Below are 27,044 nucleotides of genomic sequence, written 5' to 3'. Positions count from 1 at the left end.
CTTTACACACACTTTAGGGAAAATGTGCTGGGATGAAGCCAGAGCCAGATGGGCACCAAGCTTATTAAATGCATGATTGTTACCAGAAAACATTTGCAAATATGTATGGGTATTTTTGTATGTGTGTGTGTGTGTGTGTGTGTGTGCATGTATTTCATACATGCACACACACACACACACAGATCGTATCCCTGAAATCTCTTCAATTATAGGATTAACTTTCCAATTGTTCTATAATGTACTTTACAGTTTACCCTTATGTAGGGTGGATATGCCATACCTCACATCTTTTAATGTTAGATTGTTGGTCTTATTATTGTTTTTCCCTCCTGCCAGGTGCAGCTCATCCACTATAACCATGAGTTATATACCAATGTCACAGAAGCTGCAAAGAGTCCAAACGGATTGGTGGTAGTTTCTATATTTATAAAAGTAAGTGTATTGCATTCCTTCATTCTTCTCTTCTTGCCATTCCCACCCCAATCAGAATATCAGTTTACGGTCCTGTTGGATCTTAGAAATAGCAACAGAGGTAATATTTATGCCCAAGAAAAGCTGCAGGGGGTGACTTTTATTTCCATGAGATTCATGAAAAATAAAGCCCTTTTCAGTGAGATGTGAAAACAAGGAGTTCCATTTCAGAGCACTGGGGCCTGAGAATTCAGGTAGCTTTTGTCCTAGAGAGAAAAAGGGTGCTGGATCCAGGTGCAGGCTTTAGGTCCCACTCATGCGGAAGTATATGAAGGAAGCAATAGAAGGGGAGATGGTTTCTCACTGACACCCCACAGGATTAATGACCTGTCCATCAGATAACCCTTGGAAAAAAGAGATGAAAGGAAAATGTGAGATATCTCTTCCCTCCAGGCACTGCACTAAACAGCTCCCTCCAGCTTCCCGCAATTGCTCTATCATCTTTCCCTTCCATTGTCCCTCTCCTTTGTAAACATCCTTGTGAATAATTAAGCAAAGGTCACCAATGCTGACTTTATGACATTCTAGGGAGGTTCCACATCTTCTTACAGTCATCATCAACAACAAACCTTCAACCAAGCAAATTCTAATTTGTTAAAAAATAATTACCTTTAACATTTTGACAGCTGTTGAGTGAAACAAGTTTGCAAATTAAAAAAAAAACAAAAACAAAAACAAAAGAAACTGTCTTTCCAAAAGGGAAAAAAAACAAAAGCAAAGGGTGGCAGTTCTAAAAGTTGGCAGTTACTGTGCTAGGCCCTTGGGAAGTTTTAACCAGACCATTAGAGGAAGTGCTCCAATCAGAACTTGGAATCTGATGATGGTCAATAGAAATTCAGCATTTGGCACTAGTGAGTTTTAACAGAGCTTTTGTGGTGGCATCATCATCACTCAGAAGAATGGGCGCAGGGGCAACCAACCCCAGGCATCACTCAGAAGAATGAGTGCAGGGACAACCCCAGTCACTACTTCCCCTCCCTCCTCGAGAGCATCACGCTTTGCAACAAGCACTTTGCCCTGCCTGGCCACACCACCTCCTAACTTACTCTCCCTCACCTGGGTTAGGTCAGGCCTTTTTGTGGCCCCAGTAAAGCTGAACATTGGACAGAGGCATTAGTGACATATTGCTGCCACTGGCCACCAACCCCACCTCGTCTAGCTTGTCATTGGCAAAAATAGGAAGGGGTTTTTGATGGAAAAGTACAGGGATTTTTGATGGAAAAGATAGGAAGTACATTTTTATAAATTTATTTAATTTATGTATTTATTTATCTATTTATAGCTATGTTGGGTCTTCATTTCTGTGTGAGGGCTTTCTCTAGTTGCGGCGAGAGCGGGCCACTCTTCATCACCGTGTGCAGGCCTCTCACTATCGTAGCCTATCTTGTTGCGGAGCACAGGCTCCAGACGCGCAGGCTCAGTAGTTGTGGCACACGGGCTTAGTTGCTCCGCGGCATGTGGGATCTTCCCAGACCAGGGCTCGAACCCATGTCCCTTGCATTGGCAGGCAGATTCTCAACCACTGCACCACCAGGGAAGTCCCAGGAAGTACATTTTTAGGCTGTAGTGCCTTCTTAACACCTGATGTGACTTCCCAAAGGAAATTGGTCCTGGTACAGACTGATCCTGCCAGTCCTTGCTCTATACCTCTTGGCATCATCACAGACCCTGTTATAATAAACAATGGATTCCTGAATGCCAGGCACTGAGATATGTACTTTACATATATTTTATCATTTAACCCTAATAATAAACCTGTGGCATGGGCATCATGTCCCTATCTTGCAGATGAGGAAAATGGTTCAGAGAATCTTTGGCATTCCATCTTAATTCATGTAGTTCATAACAGCCCATACAGGAATGGAACCCAAGTCTTGCTTGACTTTAAAGCAAGTCAATGACCTTACTAATGACCTTATTCACAGAGCTGGGAGGGAGAAAAGAGAAAACAACATTTAAAAACTTTTCCCCCACATCCCCATGATGCCCACAAACATGGGGTAAATACCTATATCCCTCAACCACCCCCAATTATGATATTGATAGCCACTGATGCATTCAACCTGGGTCAGGCTTATTGTTATGAAGCCTAAAGATATTTCACAAAACTGCGCCATGCGTGTCCAGGGGCTCACATCCCCTGTGGCTTTCCCAATGCCAGGCCTTCCATGAGTAACTCTCACGGCCAACATGGGCTGCCCAACAGCTCCTGACCTTTGGTGAGTGCCTCAGCCTCTGCCACTGACATTGTCTCACTTTGCTCAAAGCTCCTAAGTCAGTGTATATCATCCTGGAAGTGCAGGCACATTACAGCTGACAGTGCGATTGATTCACCAGGAAGTCAGCCTCCTAACTGCAAACTACTGGTGTGTTTCACAAGCTCCTGCAGAAACACTCGTTCCACCGAGATTACTGATGCAGGTCCTGCTGCTTCCCTGCGGGTTGTTGAGTGGAACTTATGCCCCAGACCCTGAGGTCAGTGAAAGGATGGTGACTAGCTCCTGCATCTTCTCAGGCCAGTTTGGCTCTTAGGGATGCTTCTGTTCTTTCCCTGAGCAAACCTGAGGCTTTCTGGCTAGATCTCAAAATAAGCCACAGCACTTCTATCTTTGTCCAACATAATCAACTCCCAGATGCTCCACAGTGAGTTATCCAAGCTGTGACTTGTCATTCACTCATCCCCAAACACCGACTGAGCATGAGCCAGGCTTGTGCTGGACACTGGTACCTAGAAATGACGTGAACAAAATCTCTGGTACCCCTCCCCTCCTGCTGATCTTTCTGCCTCCCCTCCCCAGTTCCTGCCTCAAGGTAGGCAGGAACAGAAAATGAGAGGCCCCGTATCTAGGTCAGCTGAGCCCTCAAGATGTCACCCTGGCCCAAAAGCTGAGCCATAAAAGCATTGGAATTGTTTGTTAAAACAAGAGATTTGTTTACCTGTGGGTTTTACCTATCTCTGTCCCCTCCTAATCCCCCACCCTTCCTATGACCACAGGGAACTGAGATTTGGCTATAATTGCTGCTCAATCACACACCATTAACTTCCCACTTAAGCTCACTTATTCCAAGTACATATTTTATCCTCTCACCCACACGGCCAACACGCTAGAGCCCACAAATCATCTGTGTGCACTTTGGAAATTTTTCAATTATTTTTAATCAGCACAAAAATGTCTAATCCCAATGTTAGCTCTGCCCAGACTCACCGGGTACCAGGAAACCAAGGTACCCGATTAAGGGACATGGCAGATTCCTCACCTGCCATGACAATCTATATTTGTCTCTCCTTTCATGGGCTGCATCAGCACAAACAGGCAGCTTCAGGCTATCTTTTAAATAGCTGAAGAGGATGTCAAAGTAGAAATTGGATTCAGCACTAAAGCTTCCAGGGATCAGTAGTGTTTAATTTGGGACTTTTCTCCATTTGGGGTGGGATTTTACCTCCATTGAACATTGTCACTCACCAAGCTCCCCTTGGTGTATGTCTCACCACAACAACACACCCAGGAAACTGCGTGGGATAGGAAAGGCAGATGGAGGGAAAATAAACAGTCTGTGCTTTCTGCAAACTAAAAATTACCTGTTGCTTATCTAATAATAATAATCATCTGCTGCAATTTTTCCAACCCTCAGAATAAATCAGATTTAAAATGTTGATGTGTCACAACATCCGATTAGCAGCTGAGGTGTAAATTACAGAGCACAGCTGAGCAAGGTAGGAGAAAAATAACTAGGATGAACAATGGTCCCTAGAAAAAGGCTGAGTAAAAAGGGAGTTGTTAACAGAACAGTATACACAGTCTTGTGGGGGTCCATCACGGTCTCCAAATTGTGGTTCCCTGGCTTAAGCCCCTGGAAACTTGGCTTGTTCTCCAAACAAGGAATTTGGAGACCTAACAGCATGGGCATAAAATGGGAACTGATCCCTGAACATCTAATAAAATGTGTCACCCATAATAGGAATTTGGTAAATATTTTTTGGATGGATGGAAGGACAGATTGATGGATGATTGATTGATTGAATGAATGACATGGCTTATGATATATTTGATTCATGTAATACTGAGCAGTGGTATAAGATTCCATATTATATCCTAGAGATCTTTTTCATCTCCTGATATCACTGCTCTGCGTACTCTTTTTTTTTTTTTTTTTTTTTTTTATAAATTTATTTATTTATTTTTGGCTGTGTTGGGTCTTCGTTTCTGTGCGAGGGCTTTCTCTAGTTGTGGCGAGCGGGGGCCACTCTTCATCGCGGTGCGTGGGCCTCTCACTATCACAGCCTCTCTTGTTGCGGAGCACAGGCTCCAGACGCACAGGCTCAGTAGTTGTGGCTCACGGCCCCAGTTGCTCCGTGGCATGTGGGATCTTCCCAGACCAGGGCTTGAACCCGTGTCCCCTGCATTGGCAGGCAGATTCTCAACCACTGCGCCACCAGGGAAGCCCCACTCTGGGTACTCTTTCTCTCACTCTCTACTTGGATAACTATCCCCTTCCTAATATGTCACTCCCTACTCCTTACTTAAAACCCTCTGATATTTCCCCATCCCTACAGAATAAAGTTTAAATGCCCTAACATGACACTCAAAGCCTGACATGACCTAGCGCCTGCCTACCTCTCTATCCTTACCTCGCATCCTTCCCCCATACTCTCACCTTCACCTACACTGAAATACTTCACTGGACATGACTAGTTCTCCCATGTCCGTGTGTGCACAATCCTCTGTATGTCATGTTTTTCTTCACCTTTCCTCCTTTTCCACACTATACCACCAAAGAACTTTGCTAACTTCCCCCGATCTTTCAAGACTTAGCTCAGGCCTTAGTGCCTATGATTCCCCAGGTGGATGGTCTTCCTCTAATATCATCATACCTGTAACTCTATCATAGCACTCTTCACACTAAATTATAAGCATTAGGTTACTTACCTGTCTTCTTTCTCTAGACTGTGGTTTCTGGAAAGTAGATTCTATATATTTGATCTCTGAATTTCCAGCCATCATAGTGTTTATAGCATGCTATGCACTCAATAAATATGAGTGAATAAGTAAATGCATGGAGGCAATGTTTATCTTGAAATAGTACTGCCCAGTTATTAATATTTTCTTTTCTCCCCTAGGTTTCTGATTCATCAAACCCATTTCTTAATCGGATGCTCAACAGAGATACTATCACAAGAATAACATATAAAAGTAAGTTTGGTTCAATTTCCTATATAGCAAATATTCTATAAAGGTTAGTCCTGTCTGAAGGCGGAAAGGCAGAACTGATGATCTCCAAGGGCCTCTTTCAGCTTCATGATCCTTTAATTCTGTAGAAAGTCACTCTGGAGAGTGAAGGTTGGCTAAGAAGCAGCTCATTTCAAACAGAAGCCCCCAGAGTGCCTTTGTCATCCACGCCTGTCTAAGGCAATAATGATTATTATGATGATGGTCATCATTATCCCATGGATTGGTAAAGAGCTGGGGGACTCTGCCAGCTGACAGACTCTACCATGTCAGCTGGCCACATTTGGGGCTTTGCCAATTATGTGATTGAAAAAGCATTCACCAGGTGGTTTGCATCCAACTTCAAAACATCCAGAAGCCCTCAGCGAGACCACATCTCCCTCTCTGTGTCGTTGGGTCTCCCTTTCAGGTGGAGGAGGGTGGCATTTTGCTTCATTTCCATGTTTGATACGATGACCTTGAGAACTCTGTCCAGTTTCCTTGGGTTTCTAGAGTGTTTTATCCCCAGAATCCTTAAGCAAAAAAGAGAGAACAGTGCAAAGTTGAAGGGAGTAGAAGGGAAAGGATGCTACTGTCTTCCACAGCAATCCCAGAGGTTGCAAGATTTGGGGATAGTTATGGGAAATAGCACACACCAAGGGAATGAAAGAAAACAGTACAAGGAAAAAAAATTTTAACTAATTAGGAGTGACCAGAAAAGTGGAATTCATGTGCCAATTTTGTTCTTAAGCAAGGAACTTCCTCACTTTGACTCTGTTTCCTCATTTGTTAAGTGAAGAAGTTGAACTTCAGATTTCTAAGGTCCTTCTAAATCTAGGATTCTGAATCTGATTTTTGCAAATGTAAAAAGCAACACACAAACATTCTAACACCCCACATCCCCTTTGCATGTCCTCACTTGGTGGAGGCCACTGGTGCTTCTACCTCCAATGGTGACGTGGAAAGACAGAGTGAATGCTTACAGATCTCACCTCAGACTGCTGGAAGGAGAGTATGGAGAAACCTTCTCTTGTTCAATTATTCATCCATTCAGCAAGCATTTCCTGCATACCTGCCTCATGACAGGCACCAAGTGAGGCTCCTGGAATAAAAAGATGGGCCAGACACCAGCCCTCCCCACAGGCACTCGTTCCCATATGAAGTCACTTCCATATGAAGAGGTTGGAGTTGGGGACGCTGGCGGTGATGAATGAACCTGGAGAATCACCTGGAAGAATTATCTCCAAAACCATCCCACCCTTCCTCATCAGTACCCCTATGGAGTCCTCTCTAAGTTCAAACTTAGATTGCTCAGCAAAGGGAGACATTTCTGTCTTGTGTGCAAATGGTTTTTATAACTTCCCATAAAGGATTATTAGTTTTTTAACTTTTTTGATTAAAAGAGCATAAAAATTAAATAAAATGTTTTCAAATAATCTTGAATTTGCAGTTTAGAGACCATGAAAAGCCATGAAATCACACATTAAGCCTCAACACACAATCTAAGAGATTGCCAGCTACAGAGTCAATCATTAGTGGGACTTCCCTCCCTGCCCCACCCCCTAGCTCTGGTCTGATTAATATTAAGTGATGTGGCTGCTGCAAAGATGAAAGCATCCATATGGGTTTGTGCTATGGGAAGATGGCCTTTCTCATGAACGGGTATCAATTCTGATGCAAATAGGGGCTAGAGAACCAGGGTGACAGATCTTGTTGGAAACAATGATGAATAGCAGTTCTGTGGCTGAGGGGAGCTTCAACTTCATCTACTTCTAGTGAGGTGTTCCTGCTGACTCATCCCCATTGGGTCTGTAGGAACTGAGAAGGACAGACTTTGGCAATAGCTGAAGAGGACAGCAAAGTTAAGACCAAAGACCTTCATTCATTTGTTCACTAAATATTTGCTACAAGTATTTATTAAGTGGTCCTGAGTGCCAGGGAATAGAGAGATCAATAGAACATGTTTCCCGTCCATGAGTCCCTCACTCTCTAGTCAGAGAGACAGACATATCATAGTGTTTCATAAAGATTTGTATAGCAGGGGATTTCCCAGGTGATCCAGTGGTTAAGAATTCGCCTTCCAAAGCAGGGGACGTGGGTTCAATCCCTGGTTGTGGGAACTAAGACCCCACATGCTGTGGGGCAACTAAGTTCATGCGCCACAACTACTGAGCCCGCACACTCTAGGGCCCGTGTGCCACAACTAGAGAGCCCACGTGCCACAACTACTGAGCCTGCGAGCTCTGGGGCCCGTGCACCACAGCTAGAGAGCCCACACACCACAACTACTGAACCTGCCACTCTAGAGCCTGTGCGCCACAACTAAAGAGTCCGTGCACCACAACTACTGAGCCCATGCACTCTGGAGCCCACGTGCCACAACAAGAGAGAAGCCCAAGCGCCACAAGGAAGAGCCCAAGCACCACAATGAAAGATCCTGCATGCCGCAACTAAGATCCGACACAGCCAAATAAATAAATACATGTTAAAAAAAATTTTTTTTTTAATTTGTGTAACAATTACAATGTATTAAAATAGGAACAAAACTCTTTGGGATCATAGAAAATCTGCCTAAAATTCATGGCAAGGTTATACATAACAATTGCTATTCAATAAGCACTGAATAGACGAGTAAACATTTGGTAAGAAAAGAAAGCAAGAAAAGAGGGAGGGAGGGAGGGAGGGAGGGAGGGAGGGAGGGAGATTCCAAGCAGCATATACAAAAGCAAGGAGAGCATTTAAAGGACTCAGTAGTTCAAAAGAAGGAACTTTGCCTTCATCAGCTCTTCCTCTGGTGCCCACAGCACATCCAATAAACATTCATGATGGCCTGAATAAATGGAGAAATGAATGGTTCCCTACGGTAGCATTGACAGGGGCAGAGGGAATGGCAGGAAAGATGGTCTGGTGTCAGATCTTGAAGGATCTTGAGAACAGGCTAAGGAGTTTATGCAGAAGCATATTTGAAGAAATGCCCTAGATATAGGCTCCTAGAAGTGGGACTAAGAGAGAGCAGGAGCGCCCCCTTCTCTTGTCCCCTCATCTATCTGTCAGGGCCAAAGGGAACTAAAGCAAGATAAAGAGACCCAGTATGGGGAAAGGTAACCGCTTTACATCCCTAATCACAGGTATTTTGTGCTTTTACACTGTTGGGGAATAATGGAGGTATTCCCAGGAGCACTTATCACATACCTGAAGGAAGTAACACTGCAGGGATAATTATTGGCCCGACATGTGGGAATGGCCTAGACACTGTGATGCCCAGGACACTGTGGTTGAAAGGGATTGATTTTCTCAGAAGGAAAGCACTAGCACTCTTCCCTCCAGCTGAACGCCCCAGGGCAGCCAGCCCTTGGAAGGTTGACCAGCAGGCAGCAAGAAGGGGAGTTTCTGAAACAGGAGTCATGCACGAGGACACAGCCAGTGTGTAGGAAACACAAGCATGGAAGTCCCCCCGGAGGCTCTACAGGAAGAGCAGGTTATTCATTGGCCCATGAATTCTGGTAGAGACAAAGACAACACCACCTGCTCAGGGGAAACTATCAGAGTACCCTGCTTTTATACTTTTAAGCAAGCAAGAAAGAAATGGGTCCCCACAGCTGCCACCCAAACACACTACCTAGGGACAACTGACCTTGGACCCTACCCACTCTCCCAACCAGCCCGTTCTTCTGCTGCTACCCAGAACTACACCCTAGCATAGCTTCAGTCTGCCACACTCACGCAGATGTGGTACCCACTCTGCAAAGTGCTCAGCATCAGGAACAAGGAAGAGATGCTAACCAAGCACTTTCTGCACTCTAGGCTCTGTGCTAGAGCTTCATGTGCAGCACCTTACCTTGTGCTCACAAAATTCCATCCTCAAAATAGGTACAATTGTTATCCCAGTTTATAGATGAGGAAAGCAAGGCTCTAAGAAGTGAAGCCATTTGTCAAGGACACACATCTAGTGAGCGGCTCTATTAGTCAGCAACTTCTGCATAGTAAACAAGCATTCAGAGATAGGCATTGATTTCTCACTACTGCATCTGTGGGTTGGTTGGAGTGGCTCTGTAGGTCTGCAGGTCAGTTAGGATAACTCGGCTCCACATACCTCTCATTTTTCTGGGATCAAGTACTTCTTATGCTGGGGGTCAGAAATGTGTGATGTTCCTTAAGACTTAGGCTTGAAACTCACACACTGTCACTTCTATCCAATTTCCACTGGTCAAAGCAAGTCACATGGCCAAGCCCTTCATCAAAATACTCCCATGGAGTTGGGTCTGGGAGGGAGTGAACATTTCCTGAACAATAATTTACTCACCCATAGTGGGAGAGCAAGCATTCCATCATAGGTCCTCCCGGGGACTTTTCTATGCTCTTACTTTCCTACTGTCTTCCTCCCTAAGGAGCAAGGAAAACTAAGCTCTGAGCTGTTAAAACTAGTTGTAATGCTGATACTTTCACATTACATGAAGCTTATTGGCATGTTCTTCTCTTAATTCCAACTTTAGTTCAGTTTGAAGAGCCATCTCTTTGCTTTTTGCAATTGTTTCCACTCTGGAAGGGAATAAACTATGCACAGAACTTGTGGGCACTTTAAAAGTTCAGGCTCACACCATCCTAAGCCCCCTGCAGCTCCTGTCTGTCCCTTGGCATGCGACTACCAGTGGAAACCACTGTCATTCAAAGGAACACAGTGGCACTGCCATTATTGGACACATACAGAAACCAGAGAAGGTATAGAGATTGGTACTAGATGGGTCAATCTTCCCCATCAGTCTTTCCCTTTGAGGCCATTTGTAATGAAAAGTCAATCTAAGACTCTGAGCAGAGAGTGACATGATCTCCTGACAAAAGGATCGCTCTGTTTGCTTGGATAGACTATAGGGGCATGAACAAAAGTTGGGAGATGATTGCAGCAATGTTGATCGTGATCAGGCCAACTTGGGGGAAGTGATGAGAAATGATTGGGTATAATTTGAAGGTAGAGCCAAGAGATTTACTGACAGATTGGGTGTGTGACATGAGAGAGAGGAGTCAAGTATTACTAAGGTTTTTAGCCTGAGCAAAGGGAAGGAAGACTTTTCCATCATCTGAGATGGGGAAGATTATGGATGAAGCATATTCATGGGTAAGAAGGGAATCAGAATTTCAAATATGTTAAACTCAAGATGGGCGTCAAAGAAGAGGTGTGGAGTAGGCAGTTGGATATATGAGTCTGGATTTCAGGATACAGAACTACAGATATAAATGTGGAAGTCATTGGGATCCAGATGGCATTTAAACCGGGTGAGATCATGGGAGAGAATAAATAGAGAAGAGAGGCGGACATATCCTCACTTTTGAAAGATCCCCATGACTTAAGATTGTAAATCATTTCTAAAGATATCTTTTAAATCCTACCCTGGAAGAGGCTCTGGTATGTCTGTCTCATCAACTGGCTCAGGAGGTACAAAGAAGCAGGAGTAAGCATGGAAGCATGGGGTGAAATCGCTACAAAATGGCAGCCAGTAGGCACACAATCCATTTGCTTGATTTGAACATACATTAGATGACTAGGGAGAAAAAAAGGAATTGTGCAAAATCATTCTATTGAGCCAGTTGAGAAAATCAATGCCAGGTAATCCATAAAAGAAGGAAAGAAGGAGAATCTTGCCAAAAGGACTGGGAATTTTGGAAGCCAACATTCTGGTAAAAGCCACTATACTTATGGGACGCAATGTGTTCTAGTGAAGAGATATAGAACTAAGCAGACCTGGGCTCCTTGCTCTACCACTTCTTTGCTGTGTGAATTCTGGCAAGTTTCTTAACCTCTCTGAGATAATTTCCTCATCAATAAAATGAGGATACTAATACTGACATTGAGAGGGTTGGGATGAGGATTAAACAAGGCAACAGGTCAGTTACCTGGATATTGACTGGTATAAACCAGGTGCATAATAACATGTGTTTCTAAATTATCCTAAGGTATGTTGTGGTCAAATCCAGCTTCCTGGAGGGTGGGAGGCAGGTCACTATAAAACTAAATAAAAGTTATAGTCAAGGTGAATGCAATACAGGGCACACAAACAACAGAGCTTGTTTACTCTAATGAAACCCAGCTCCCGCGTGGGACCCGTGCAGTGGATGGCAATAGCCTAGTGAGCTTCCACTCTCTTTGAAAGCTTGGATTTCATATGTCTGAGCAAATCTTATAAAACACTCTCACTAACCCAGACTGACGATGGAAAAGACCAGCCTGAATTAATTTCAGGCTGAATTTAGAAAGTCTTCTAAAGAAAATCCATTTTATTAAAGTTAAATTCGCCTTCAACAGATTAAGGGTCAAGACTGAAATCATGGCATTGAAAAATGGATTTTCTGGAGGAGATATTCGAAATTTACTTGAAGTATTTTAATTGTTTAGTGTAGTGTATTGGAAAAATGCCAATATCCCTCCATTTTCCTTGTGGTAAATAATAAGTAGGCACAGAGCCCCAATTACATAAAAGGTGACATTCTTATCATTTGATTATCCACCTGATTTCATGGGGCCAGCATTATTTTTTTTTAAAGAATATTTATATTTTCAAGTGGAGCAAAGAACCTTCTTAAATGGGTAAGAGGGAGTTGTTATTAGAACAGTACACATAAATGAATACTTTCTTCCAGGGTCCTAGGACAGTGGAGTATTTTAGTAGCTTCATTCTCTTTGAGTTTCATATCCTCCATTCATTTCATAGACAATAAATGCAAAGGTGAACTTCAGTCCAATAAGAATCCAAAAGATTATAGATTCCAAATTTTAAAGGGTCTGGTTATTGTCTTAATATGTATTTCCAACAAGGAAATACAGGCACACAACTCAAGGTGTTTGGAGGAAAGCTTTTAAACATCATGTTTTGAGCCCTTTAAAAATTTTTTTTCAGACTTGCCTGTTTATAACTTTGCTTTAGCCCCCACTACCCCAACCCTGACTAAAACATGAATGTGTAGGCAAGGATAGACCAACTTGTAACTGCCTTATACTTCTCAGTTCCTTGGGAAGTGTTCTGTGCACTCACTCCTCAGAGGAACACAGTGTTAAATGTGATGACATATCACCAGGGAGCTTAAGCATGTTACTCCCGGTGACTTTCTCTATGCTTAATTGAACTTGTGCTTTCATTTCAAATGAATGGCTTTGGAAATGTTTTCACAGAATGCAAAATGCAGCATTCCACTCCCCATGTTGCAATCCAAGTAGTAACTATAGTCAGCAAGGAAAAGGAACATCTTACCTCCGTTGAATCCAGTTCTCGGAGGCCCTCTTTTTCATTTGTATAAAATGAAAAATCATATTACTTTATTCTTTAGCAATTGGCTTTTTTCATTTCAGTTGAATTTGCCTCAGATTACAAGAGGAAATGTCATTCCATATGAGAAAATTGCCAAAGAGCTCCATATTAATCAGAAGTTAGTCCAGTATTGATTTCTGGAACTGCTGTGCCTTTTTCTCACTGGCATCATTCTCTTTGAATGGGAACTTCATAAGCAGGAAGCCGGGTGATGTTAAATCTCATCAATGTCACATAAGTTAACACGATGCATTTACCAGAGGCTGCCATCGAAGTTCAGATTAAGGGAAAGATTCCCCCGCTATGTGATCCTAGGCATTTCATCACAGTGTGTTTCAAAGAAAGAAAGAGAGAGAGAGAGAGAAGGAGGGAGGCAGGGAGGGAGGGAAGCAGGGAAGAGGGAAGGAAGGAAGAAAGAAAGGAAGGAAAGAAAAAGTCAGCTTGGGAGTTGTGTCTAAAACAAAGAACTCAGTATAAGATAAGGCATAGATTCAGCAAGAGCATGTCATAAAATCAAAAGCACAGCTGTTAACTTCTCCAATCATTTGAAAGAATAACATAGGGCTATTATCTGTGCATAAATATTCTCTACCTACTGGTTATCCAAGGGGTCTTCCTGTGATGTAGAGGTATATCCAACACATTGAAAAAAATACAACACTGTCATACCAAAAATTTGACCTACAGAAGAAAAATTTATCTACGTAATCTTGTTATATTGAAGGATATTTGGGGGTCTATAGATTATTTTTTAACCTAAAGATGACTTTAGCAATTATCCAGAATATTCTGGTGCCCACAAGTAAGAGGGTACATGGCTTATCCATGAAGAAAGAGTAAGTTACTGGCAAAGCCACAGTTGGAACTTAGACTTGAATTAAGACTCCTGCTTGAAGTCCAGGGCTTTGCCCTCTATATGATGATGATGATAGATAGAAGATAAATAGGTGATAGATAGTTAGACAGATAGATAGATAGATAGATAAATAGATAGATGATAGGAAACCTCTCTATAAAACTACCCATGAAAATTTATTTCATGCCATCACTTCCTTTCAGTAAATATCCTTAAAACAAGCAGAGGCATGCATGATCAGCCTATTGGCCTCTGAGCTTCACCCCAAATTTTTATCTCTCTGTTTATAAACAACTCTGACCTCTAGATCTTTGGCATCCTTACTAATGAATAGAGCCTTGAGAATTTGGAGAGCAGAATCCATCTTTCAGGACATTAGTTCTTGGGCTCCTTTCTGTCTACCATGAGCAGAGGATAACACTGACATGCACAAACTGTTGGTTTTCTGCTGGCTGCTGCATGGGCAAGGTAGTCTGTGGGTAATAATTACTTCCTGACCTGGTAAGCCATGGAAGACACCCCAGTGTTCCTTGACACTAGGGCTGAAAACTTTCTTGGGTCCCACTGCCTCTTTCCTGCCAAATACATCAAGCAAGTCTCTGTGGGGAGAAAAGAGGATATAAAAAGGTAGTCAGTGGTTCTCAAATTCCAATCCCTAAAAGATAAAACAGTGATTTAATGGTAGCCTTTGAGGCAGAATGGTGAGTCATGAGGACAAGTGTTATTTGTTAAATGCACACATTACAGTTTCAGCAATGTAAACGCACAGGTGTGTTTGGTGCAGAAACAGTAACGCTGCATGGAGACAGGCAACAGTCTCCATCTCATTCTGAGATCTGGGGTATGACATATTTGGGAGTAGTGGTGAGCAGCATGTATTTAAGCTAATGGTATAGACTGAAGCCTCAGAGGTTTTCTCCCATAATCTGACAGATGATGTTGCCTCTTCCGCCTTTATTTTCTGTCCAGAACCAGCAGCAGGTGAAGCTGCTGGGCAGAAACCATTTCATTCACTCATGCAACCAATGTTTAATGAGCAACCACCATATAATGGACCCCATGGTAGGGCTTAGGGAATCAGAGATAAAAGATGGAAGCCCTTCTCCCAAAGGATCTCACAGTTTACTGGGGCATTCAAATAGATAAGTTAATTATTGGCAAGCTTATTCAGTAAATATGGTGTAAAAGGAAGGCACTAACCCAGTGGGGGAGAGCCAGGAAGGCTCGGGGAGGCCAAGCAATGGTTATCCCAGGGAAGCTGGGCAAGGACATTAGTATTAGTGAGTACTTGCCATGGGCCAGGCCCTGTGCCAAGTACTTGAAAAGTGTGATCTCATTTGTTCCTCAAACAACTCTGTGAGGCGAGTACTCTGTCTTAGGCAGTTCGGCCTGCTATAATAAAGCAGCATATACTGGGTGGCTTATAAACAACAGAATTTACCTCTCATAGTTGTGGAAGGATGAAAATCTGAGATGACGGTGCCAGCATGATTGGGTTCTGGTGAAATCCCTCTTCTGTGTTGCAGAATCCTTGTTGGATTTTCACATAGCAGAAAGAGGGTGAGAGAGTCCTCTGGGGTTGTTTTTAAAAAGACACTAATCCCATTCATGAGGGCTCCACCCTCATGACCTAATCACCTCCCAAAGACTCTGCCTCATAATATCATCACATTGGGGATTAGGATTTCAATCTATGAATTTGAGGGAGACACAACCATTCAGTCCACTGTCCACTCCAACCATCTGCATACTGAGAAACTGAGGCTCAGATTGTTACCTGCATGTCCAAGGTCATGCAAATGGTGAACAGCAAAGCCAGCACTGAAACTCCAGTCTGAGACCAAAGTTCACATTCTTCACATGGGGATTTTTCCAAGTTCCGTAGTGTGAGGAAATTAAAAGGGCAAAGATGAAGTATGCATATTAGCAGATTCATGGGAAGAACAAAGTGGTGAATGAGGACTGTTGGATGGTAGAAGCTGCCACGTTCTGTGGCAACCATTGCACATCTCACAGGCGACATGGGTGAAGAGGAATCTCCTGGCAGGACCACAGCAGCAGAGTCTGGGATATCAGCACAAGAGTGTTTTGGAAGCAGGTTTTTACCCTGCTATGTGGGTTAAATCCATGAACGTAACCTCTTGCCCTCTTGCTCCTGGCCTTCCCCCTGACCCGAACACACACACACACACACACACACACACACACACACACACACACACACACCCCAACCCTGTCCTCAAATACAGGTGAAACACAGAGGCTAATTATAGTTTCAGAAAAACATAAATGTTCTTTTTCTTTACTCTAGTCATGCCTGGAATGCCCCTCATTCTACGGTCTCCTTCCATCTCTCCTCCCCACCACCCCTAATAAAATAAAATATAATAATAGCAGACACAGACCTACTAGAGAATGGACTTGAAGATACGGGAAGGGGGAAGGGTAACTGATTCACTTTGTTATAAAGCAGAAACTAACACACCATTGTAAAACAATTATACTCCAATAAAGATGTTTTTAAAAGAATACAATAATAGCAGCATGCTAGATTACCCAATATGCTCCAAGTGCAAGCTTGGTTAAACAAATCACATTGACCTTTAATAAAGATGTGCCAAATACTTCCTTTTTTCATTCAGTATGTTAATCTTCAGGCCAAGCCACCATCAGAGGAAAGATCATTAAGTGCAAATTTGATCATGCTACTCCTCTGCTTAAAACCTTTCCGTGGCTCCATATTGCCTACAGGATGAAGCCCTAACTCCCAACAGCACAGAGAAGGACCTTCTGGGTGTGGCCTGTACTGTCCACCCCCTCAGCCTTATTCCTCACAACACCCCTTCCCCTGCATCTTACCTATGCACTAGCCGTCCCGAGTATGCGCTGCTCTGTGTCTTTAGCTTTCTTTACCGTGACCATCTACAGTGCCCTTGACAGCCACCCTTACCAGCCACACACTGATTACCTCCTGTTGTTCAAGATGCAATTCAGGTCAGCTCCTCAATTAATCCTCTGCGGTCCCACCCCCAGGCATAACTGACAGCCTCTCAATGTACCCAGTGCAGATATATATCACTATCTCTGTGGCTTCTTGCTGTATTCACTTACATTACGTCCTGCTTGCCTATACCTAGCTTAGTGCCTGACACATACTAGGGGCTTAAGAAATAGTTAGAGCCAAACAGTGGCTACTCAACATAAGCTTGTTGTGTGGACACCTGATCTAACTTCCAAGGACCATCACATCTGTGTATACTCTGGGCACCACAGTTCTGTCATGGAACCATCTGACTGAACAAGTCAGAGTACAGATCCAGCCCAGCCATATTCCAATCACTATGTCTCCTTGGGCCTGTCTTGATTCATTGGTATTTTGATAGAAAAGTAGAAATATTTAAATGGAAAGAGAAAGAAAGCCCTTTCTCCTAGTGTTGGTATCCTAATCCAGCTTGACCAATCTCTCTCCTGGGCATTTTGTGGACAGAGCCCTGGAGAAGTTCAGTTACCCTATAAGGGTAGGCAGAGGCCAGGAGGGGCAGTTTAGGATGAAGCAGGCTAACAGTGGTTTTATTTACATTGTTCTAAATCACTGGATCAGTTGACTTGTCCTTAACTCAGTTGGCAAGAAAAGGAGCTCTGAAATCCAAATTTCCTTGGCAAAGATGGCTCTTTCCTATCAGAGAAACTTGAGTGAGCAATTTCTGGAGGAAGAGATGGGGAAGGTAAGGGATTTTTGCCCAGGAAAGTGGATTAGCAGTGTTAATGCTCAGGATAAGTAGGTACAGCCTGGGCCAAGATGCACTTATCATCACCACCCTGATATTAGGGTCAACATATTATATATTTTTTTGCAATTTGTTATCTGTCTCTTCAACTAGAACGAGGGCAGGCATCTATTCTTGTTCACTGCTCTACCCCCAGAGCCTAACCCAGTGTCCAGCGCTAAGAGGTGCCTAGTGAACATTTTTTGAATGAATGAATGACTTTGGCTTGGAAGTCAGATGAGCTGGATTCCACTTTCCACTCTGCAGTTACCATCTAGCACTCTGACCTTGGGCAGGTCACTCTGCCTCTCTGATCTTCAGTTTCTTGTCAATGAAGATGTTATTATATGCCTGACCAATCTTACTAGGACAGTATGAGGTTCCAGCTGTACGTGAAAGTCCTTTTTTACCATTATACATGCACAATACTGAATTTGAGAGATTATATCAACCACCAAAGAGTCAGTCCTTTCCCACTGGGAGTTGAACACATGGATGGGAAAATGTTTGTGAACCTAGGAGGACTGGAGGAGCGGGTCTTATCCCTCTGCCAGCCAGGCTTTGGGTCCCTGCCATGTGTTCTCCAGGCTCCCTGGGCCGGCCACAGTGGTGGACACTCATGGCAAACCAGTGGGTGCAAGACTCCTGAAGACATAGATTAGAGATCACTGGGATACAGAGAGCAATGGAAGCCATGAATGTAGATGGGCTATGATGAGAATATAGACTGAGGGAAGAAAGAGCCTTGGACTGATCCTCGGGAAATGCCAACACTGAGAGAAGCAGGTAGAAAATCAGAATCCAGAAACAGAATCCTGGAAGGAATGGCCAGAAAAATAGGAATCCCAAGTATGGTGTTTTAGAAGCCAAGAGAAGAGAGAAAGAGTCTGCAGAAAGAAAGGAGGAAGGATCATGAGAAGAGGAGGACAGAAGTTCATTGAAATTTATTGATATTTGAAAACTCCAGTACATTATAATTTTATAAAAATACAACCAATGCATTGAATTTAAAAATCAGAATGAAATATACCAACATGTTAATGGCAATTGCTTTATATGATCAGAGTTATTATTTTCCTCTTTCTTTTTTCCATATAGTCTTATATGTACTTATGTTACTTTTATAACTGAAAAAGTATATTTAATAATAAAAGATATATGAGTATGAATACCTCGAATAGGTGTAAGACAAAGGGTTATCTGTATGGGCCTTATGGAGAGGAGAGCCACAAAAATGAAATCAGTTGTTGAACTTAACAGTTGAATCTCATGGTAGGATTTGGTCTGACTTACTTTTCTAAAAATATTTTCTTAATGTTCTCTTAATTAAGCAATGTTAATAAATAAAAATGGTGACCAGGCAATGTTTTAACGGGTCCTAAAGGCTTTAACTGTGTACTTCATTGTGACTATAATGTTATGGGTCCAGGTATCAGGGACCATAACCAAGGACTTGGCTCTTCCTATTGTCCTTGTGGTAGACCACATTACTGTTCACCAATATTCATTGTCTCATCCTATGGAAGGAATGTGCTTCCTTAAATCCCTAACATCAGCCTTGGCCATATGATTTCTTTGGCTAACAAAATGTGAGCAGAAGTGACATGTGCCAACATGTGCCAGTGTTTTAAGAGCCAACATATGTTCCACCATGCTTACTTTTCCTCCTATCATTGTGACTCACAAGGGTCTAGACAGCAGCTGCTCTGATAGTCTGGGTCCCAGAGTATGGGCAACAATGACATGCAGGAAGCTCTCAGCCAACCTAGAATGGACTTGTATCCGAGCAAGAAACAGACCTTCTTTGTTTAAGGTGATTGTGATTTGGGGAACTGTTTGTTACTGTAGCCCATCCTGAGAGTTACAATCTTCTGGAATCTGAAAAGAAAAAATTTATCAGCAACACCAGCACTTTCTCAAGAAACCTAATTCTTAAGTCTTTTTTTTTTTTCTCTAGATGATGCATATTTACTACAGGGACTTAATATAGAGGAACTATATCCAGAGACCTCTAGTTTCATTACTTATGATGGGTCAATGACTATTCCACCCTGCTATGAGACGGCAAGCTGGATAATAATGAACAAACCTGTCTATATAACCAGGATGCAGGTGAGCTTCTCTGTGGTCTTTTAGCTAATGGGGAAGATGATGTGAAGACTGGCTGGGTTTGTGGAGTGCCTATTGTATTAGTTTGCTAGGACTGCTTTAACAAAGTACCACAAATTTGGTGACTTAAACAACAGAAACATATTGCTTCACAGTTCTGGAGGCTCTATGTCCAAGATCAAGGTGTCTGCAGAGGTGTTTCCTTCTGAGGAAGTGAGGAAGAATATGTTCCATGCTTCTTCCCTGGTTTCTGGTGGTTTTCTGGCAAACCTTTGGTGTTCCTTGGCTTGTAGGAGCATCACCTCAGTCTGCCTTCATCTTTATATGGCATTCTCTTAATGTCTGTGTCTCTTTGTCCAACCCCCCCCCCCCACAATAAGGACATCAGTCAAATGGGGTTACGACCTACTCCAATCAGTCATATTAGATTAGAGCCCAACTCAATAAGCTCATCTTAGCTAATTATATCTGTAATTACCCTATTTCCTAATTAGGTAACATTCTGAGGTACTGAGGGTTAGGACTTTAACTTTTTAATCTGGGGGTACACAATTCAGCTCATCACACTTATGTTTAAAGAATCAGCATCTGGAAAGGCTTAGCATGAACTAATTATAGATGCACCCTACCTGTCTGAGTGAGAAAAGACAGCAGGGTTAGTTCCCAAAGTGTGCTCTACAACTCTAGTGTTCAAAAGGCAGAACAAAATAGATGGTTTGGTCAAATATGTTTGAAAAAGCTTTATCAGGGAACCCTCTTGCACTGTTAGTGGGAATGTAAATTGATACAGTCACTATGGAGAACACTATGGAGCTTCCTTAAAAAACTAAAAATAGAACTACCATATGACCCAGCAATCCTACTACTGGGCATATACCCTGAGAAAACCATAATTCAAAAAGAGTCATGTACCACAATATTCACTGCAGCACTATTTACAATAGCCAGGACATGGAAGCAACCTAAGTGTCCATCATCGGATGAATGGATAAAGAAGATGTGGCACATATATACAATGGAATATTACTCAGCCGTAAAAAGAAATGAAATTGAGTTATTTGTAATGAGGTGGATGGACCTAGAGACTGTCATACAGAGTGAAGTAAGTCAGAAAGAGAATAACAAATATTATATGCTAACACATATATATGGAATCTAAATGTTAAAAAAATGGTTCTGATGAACCTAGGGGCAGGACAGGAATAAAGACTCAGACGTAGAGAATGGACTTGAGGACACGGGGAGGGGGAAGGGTAAGCTGGGACGAAGCATTGACATATAGACACTACCAAATGTAAAATAGATAGCTAGTGAGAAGCAGCTGCATAGCACAGGGAGATCAGCTTGGTGCTTTGTGACCACCTAGAGGAGTGGGATACGGAGAGTGGGAGGGAGATGCAAGAGGGAGGAGATATAGGGATATATGTATATGTATAGCTGATTCACTATACAGCAGAAACTAACATAACATTTTAAAGCAATTATACTCCAATAAAGATGTTAAAAAAATAAAAAAAATAAAAAAAAAATAAAGTAGAAATAAAAGAGACAAAATAAAATAAAAAGAGCTAAATCGATTTCATTGCCGGGAGGTTTCTCAGGGTCTTTAGAATGATATACATGTCAGTCTCCAAGAAGAGGCAATATGATATGTAGCATTTCATAAACATATTTGAATGTGGGATTTTTTAGAGCATCTCACAGTATTCCTAGTTAGGCTGGCTAGTATTTCTCAGAACTGGTTGGGAACCAGGAGATCTGGCCTCTGAGGCCAGCTTTGTTAATGGCTCCTTATGAGCTCCTAAGCCTGTTGCCCCACTTCTGTGAAGTGAATTCTCTTCTTTATAATGAGGAGGGTAAATTACATGAGTCTATTCTATGATTGCGAGGGTCTATGAAAACTCAGAGGAAAGATAAGCAAAGAAAGCAAATCCAATCTCCTTTACAGGATATGTATTTACAACCCAACAACGATTTGAACAATTTGAAGTACCTGATGCTATCTGTATGTACTGGGACTCTTAGTGACAAGCAACCCCCTCCAGCTAACTTCAGCTTAGAAAAAGGATTTATCCATGAGATACTGGGGCATCTTATGGAATTTAAGATCAGAAATTGATGTCAGGAAGTCACTGGTATCAGAACCCCAGAAGCCCTTTCTCTCTGTTCTCTCCTGCTCCCTCCTGCACCCTAGCTTCGTTCTCCTCTACTGCTAGAGAGTCTTCTTTAGCTTCACAGTCCTGGGTGGAACATGGCTACAAACATTTTAGTCCAGCTCCTGATCCTGATATTCCAGAAAAGGAACTGAATTAATCCAGCTTAGTTTAGCTCTGACTCCTGGACCAATCACTGTAGTTTGAATAATACCTATGTGGGAGAATAATTCCCTGAATTACTGAACCCCAAGGTGTGATAGAAAGAAGAGACCCTGGAGAACATCCAGCTGGGTTTCCTCCTTTGACAGACAGTGTGTCATAGGACAGAAGGGAATCACTGACTTGTTCAGAGGCACACAGGAGCCAGGGAGCTTGAAGCAAGGCTCCCTCCAAGCATGGAGGCATCAGTGGGTTATACTCACTGAACCCATGAATCAGGGTCTGTGGAGGCCTCAGGTGCCCTTTCCAACACAGCTGGCACTGCCCGGGTTGGCCACAGTCTACGTGGTCTTACTTCTTTCCTGGTACATTTAAGAGTACGGGTGGATCTCACAGCTGTTTCTCTCTCCTCAGATGCATTCCTTACGCTTGCTCAGCCAGAATCAACCATCTCAGATCTTTCTGAGCATGAGTGACAACTTCAGGCCCGTCCAGCCACTCAACAACCGCTGCATCCGCACCAACATCAACTTCAGTTTACAGGGGAAGGACTGTCCAAACAACCGGGCCCAGAAGCTTCAGTATAGAGGTGGGTTCAGTGGCTCAGAGGGCAGTGGAGACAGGCCAAGCCCAGTCTTCCTGCTCACACCTACTCTGAAAGGCCAGGCACTATCTCCCATTAGAGGAGTCACAATTATAAGTGATATTTACATGGTGCTTTTCTATTGTAAAAGTCTGTATTTCATAAACAGAGACAGAGATCAAATCTTTAAATCTCGTCTGGCTCAGGCAAGACAGCATTTTCATTGCCTTTTTACAGAGGAGCCCAGAGAGGCTGATTTTCCCAAAGTTACGTGTTAAAACAGGACAACTAGAAGCATTAGCACTTTTAGTTATATACACAATAGACTCCCTTTTCCCCTAGAAGGTGAGCAAATAATTCTGGATGCCAGGCCATTGGGACCCAATGAGGTGTGTGTCTGAATGCATCTTTTTCTAGTGCTATGTCCCTAGAAGTGACTATAATTCCTACTAGAGGGGACATTCAAGATGCCTCCTGCCTCCCATAACCCTCTGGTCCACACCCAGCCCTCCCTCTTCCCTTCTACACACTAAGTACCTATTGATCATTATCATAAACTCTCAACATGGAAAGGAAGGTGGAGGAAGAACAGTGTCGTGGAGATGCCCCCAACCAGGAGTTAGGACACCCAAGTTGCTGCCATGGTTCTGACACTAACAAGCCATACAAACCCAGCCAAATCATTTAACCCCTGGGCTCTGGGTGTGTCTGAGAGAGAAAATTAAAGAAAGAAATGTGGAGGAAGTTGGAGAGATAAAGTGGAGGGTAGAGGTGGTAGCTGCTTCTAAAGCTGCCTGGTAACATCCATAGTCCCCACATTTAGGCAGCACATTATTGTTTCAAAAGAGCTTCCCTATCCAGGCTCTCATGTGCTCCTCACAACAATCATGAAGTAGATGGAATAGGGACACACCTGGAGTGCCAACTTTTTCTGCAAAGGGCCAGATGGTAAATATAGGCTTTGTGAGTCATAGGGTCTCTGCCACACTCTGATGTTTTAGGGTGAAAGCAGCCATAGACAATATGTAAATAAATGGTTGTAGCTGTGTTCCAATAAAACTTTATTTACAAAAGCAGTTCACAGCTGGATTTGACCTGCAGGCTGTCATTTGACCACCCCTGGTCTAAAGCAGCACCATCCACTACGGCTTTCTGAGACGATGGAAATGTTCTGTGTCTGCATTGTCCAATAGGGTAGCTACTAGCCACATGTGGCTATTGAATATCTGAAGTGCGGTTAGTGTGACAACGCAACTAAGTTTTTAATTGTATTTAGTTTTAATTAATTTAGATTTATATTAGCCACATGTAGCTAGTGACAACTCTATTGGATAACTCAGGCCTTAGAGGTTCATAAGAAAGTGGAGAGGGTAGTTGGGATACATACAAGTAAGCAGACATTTAGAAAACTGTCCCTTCCCCTTTGGAATAAGCCCCCCCCAACTGTGTGTAAATTAATCCAATTATGCCTTGTTTTGTGTTGTTTGTGTGTTTTGTTTTGTTTTTTCTCTCTCTCTTTCTAGTAAATGAATGGCTCCTCAAATAGGAAAGTAAGCCAAGAAGAATCCCACCTCAGTGAAATGCTACAACTATGAATTGATGTAACCTAAACTGTCCCCCTTCTTTCTTCTCTTTCCTTCCCTCCCTCAAGCCTCATTCACTCTTTGGATTGGCCCTTTCTTCATGAAAATTGTCTGCAAAACCTTGGCAGAGGAATACATCTCTTACACACACTCACAAATACACACACAAGCACTCACACACACATACGCACACATGCAAATATATCTACACACATACACACTCACACAACCCCCAAGATGGGAAGTTAAATTTTAGAAACAAAAGGCTCATTCATAAGAGGTCTTAGAAGAAAATAACCAATTAACCTGATTACAATTTTGATACTGTTTTCCGAAACAAATAAATCTACCCAATGAGAATTTTCAGCCTTGTATATTACAAAATTCTTCCAAAAGAGACAGAGGAGAAAACACAGCTCTGACAGCATCAAGTGGACTTTGTTCTTTGCATCAAGTAATCTCAAATAGTGTCCTAGGATCCTTTAAGGGTGCTGGTGACAGGTGAGCCAAGACAAAGTTGGCCAAGGACACATTTCTAGATTGTGATTCTTCTGTTTACTCAACAATTTAAAAAGTAAAAAGGACAGACATTGAAGAGATACACATTGTATATATATATCACCACAGACTATTAAAAAATGGAATTATTACCCCTCTTTGTCATATATGTGTAGTAGGATTTGCCAAGATCAGATTGATCCATTTGCTGTTTCTTATTTTCCAAAGGTCATACATTGTGTTTGGTTATTGTTAACAGCTCAATAAATGTGTTTAACAAGTTAATTTCATTTTTCTGGCTTTGGTCTATTCTCCTTCCTTACAGGCTAGGCCCTGGCTCCATGCAACTGCATTCTTTGCTTTCATTTGTTCCTTCATCTACATGTTTTGCTCATTTGCAGCCAGTTTTTACTGAGTTTGTGGCAATGGGAATGCATTTGCTAAGCAAGTATAACTTTAACTCCACTCCATGCCTCGATCATTCATATGAGGTGAGGTTCAGCCTGAGATAGTAGGCGACAGATTTCTTGCATTTCAAAACTGCCACCACCTACCCCACCCCACCCCCGTGATGCTCCCTTGAAGGAATGCACTTTGCCTTGTAAATTCTTGGGAAAGGGGTGTCTTTTCTCTCCAGGTGCAGCTAGATCTCACAAAGTACAAATGAATGCCTTTCTTTTCTTGTTTATGATGGTCACTCACTGTATTTGGTTACTGTCAAGAAATCAATAAATGTGTTTAACAAGTTATCCAGTACCGTGTCTGAGTTTATTGAGGAGGAGGGCACTCCCTGCTGAAGCTTCTGAGTCCTGCTGTGTCCACAAGCCATTGCATTATGGCCAGCAGGGCAGCCAGAGCCTCCAGAACAGCCTGTCTGGTCATTCCCAGAGCCAGGTAATTAATACCCTGTTGAGAAAACATATAGGCTTAGCTGCTGGAAGGGAAGACTTGGATGTTCATTCAGTGGCCAAATTAAAAATAACTTTCATTTTTCCTTTCTGTTACACCTCCAGAAAGTGGGAAAGCACAGGCATATAGGGTCTGTGCGAACAGGAACATCCACAAATATGTCAAAAACTTCAGCAAGTGGCTAGGTTTATTGATGATGAAAAAAAAAAAAAAATCAAACAGCCAGATATTTCATATTTGAAACAATACACTTAATTGGATTTTTTCCACTTTTTGCACCAAAATTAGTTAGATGATGACCTTAACCATGGTGACATATGACCCTGTTTCTGAGCAATCATATTTTTCCGGAAAACCAGATCTGTCTGCAAAGATTTAGGGTGGGCAGGTGGCAGTCTTTCTTTGTATGGCTTGCTGCCTCCTCTCTAGGTCAGAATCTTCTTCAGCCTGCAAGGGCAGGCAGTGATGTAGTGTGTCAACTAGGCCTGGCTTCAAATCATCACCGTACAACTTACCTGCTTGCTGTGTGATCCTAGGCAAGTTGCTTTACTTCTCTGATCTGTAAATTGGGGATGCTAATAACTGCTTCCATGAACTATGAGCCTTAAATGCTATATAGCTACTTAAAGTAGCTAGCACAATACCTGCAATGATTGTTCTATAAAGACTGACTATAGAGCACGTGCATTGCCTACGTATTAGAGGTTTTCCTAGACCAGACCATACCTTCCCCTCCAGGGAGGGGTTAGCATCAATCACAAAATGGGCATCAAATTAATACCAAATGGAGGAGACAGGAGGAACCCCCGAGTGACTGGGTAGGACGTGGGGGGAGTGAGGGGGGAGGACAAGTGGAGGCCAGATAGGACCAGTGTCCCTGAAGGGTGGCTGAGAGTGGGGAAATGTTCCCACGTCTGGAGGGACCCTCGGTTGCTTGGAAGATCAGAGGAGCGCACCTAGTGTTTCCCCCACCCACTCAGGTTCCGGGAGGCCTGCTGGGCCCCTGGGCCTGGTCCTCCATTCTCTGGGACCCCCTACAACCTCGTGGGTCCTAGAGGCGTGGGAGGGAGGGAGGATGGAGGAAGAGAAGAGGCAGACAGAGGGGGAGGGGACCCTCCAGGACCGGAGAATCAGGAGAGGCACAGCGGGTGTTTCCCCCACCCACCTGGCCTCAGGAAGCCTGCTGGGCTCCTGTCCTCCAAGGCCCACTCGACGCAGTGTTGGTCCTAGGGGTGTAGGAGGGAGGCAGGGGCAGTAGAGGAGAGGTGGATGGGGGGGGGTCCCTCCAGGATCGGAGGATCAGGGGAGACATGCAGGGAATTTCCCCTGCCCACTGAGGCCCAGTGAGCCTGCTGCAGTCCTGGACCTGGTCCTCTGACCTCCAAGCACAGAGGCACTCCTGGGACACTCTTGCTGCACTGAGCCTAAGCCCAACACCCACACCCCAC

At 43.1% G+C, this 27,044-nt stretch overlaps 1 protein-coding gene across 1 annotated transcript in view; it reads left to right on the top strand.

Moving 5' to 3' along the window:
- Positions 1 to 24,869, top strand: part of CA10 (carbonic anhydrase 10) — a 604,800-nt gene extending 579,931 nt beyond the window's left edge. Inside the window, exons 5-9 of the mRNA XM_059907353.1 lie at positions 337 to 432; positions 5,591 to 5,663; positions 19,557 to 19,711; positions 22,438 to 22,612; positions 24,130 to 24,869. Of these exons, the coding sequence (XP_059763336.1) occupies positions 337 to 432; positions 5,591 to 5,663; positions 19,557 to 19,711; positions 22,438 to 22,612; positions 24,130 to 24,152 (522 nt within the window). The 3' untranslated portion in view covers positions 24,153 to 24,869. The remainder of the gene's footprint in view (positions 1 to 336; positions 433 to 5,590; positions 5,664 to 19,556; positions 19,712 to 22,437; positions 22,613 to 24,129) is intronic.
- Positions 24,870 to 27,044: the final 2,175 nt, after the last annotated feature.

Source organism: Balaenoptera ricei, chromosome 20 (assembly GCF_028023285.1).
Source record: "Balaenoptera ricei isolate mBalRic1 chromosome 20, mBalRic1.hap2, whole genome shotgun sequence".
Taxonomy (NCBI): Eukaryota; Metazoa; Chordata; class Mammalia; order Artiodactyla; family Balaenopteridae; genus Balaenoptera; species Balaenoptera ricei.
Note: the sequence above shows the minus strand (reverse complement) of the source record. Positions and strands in the feature narration are given on the sequence as shown.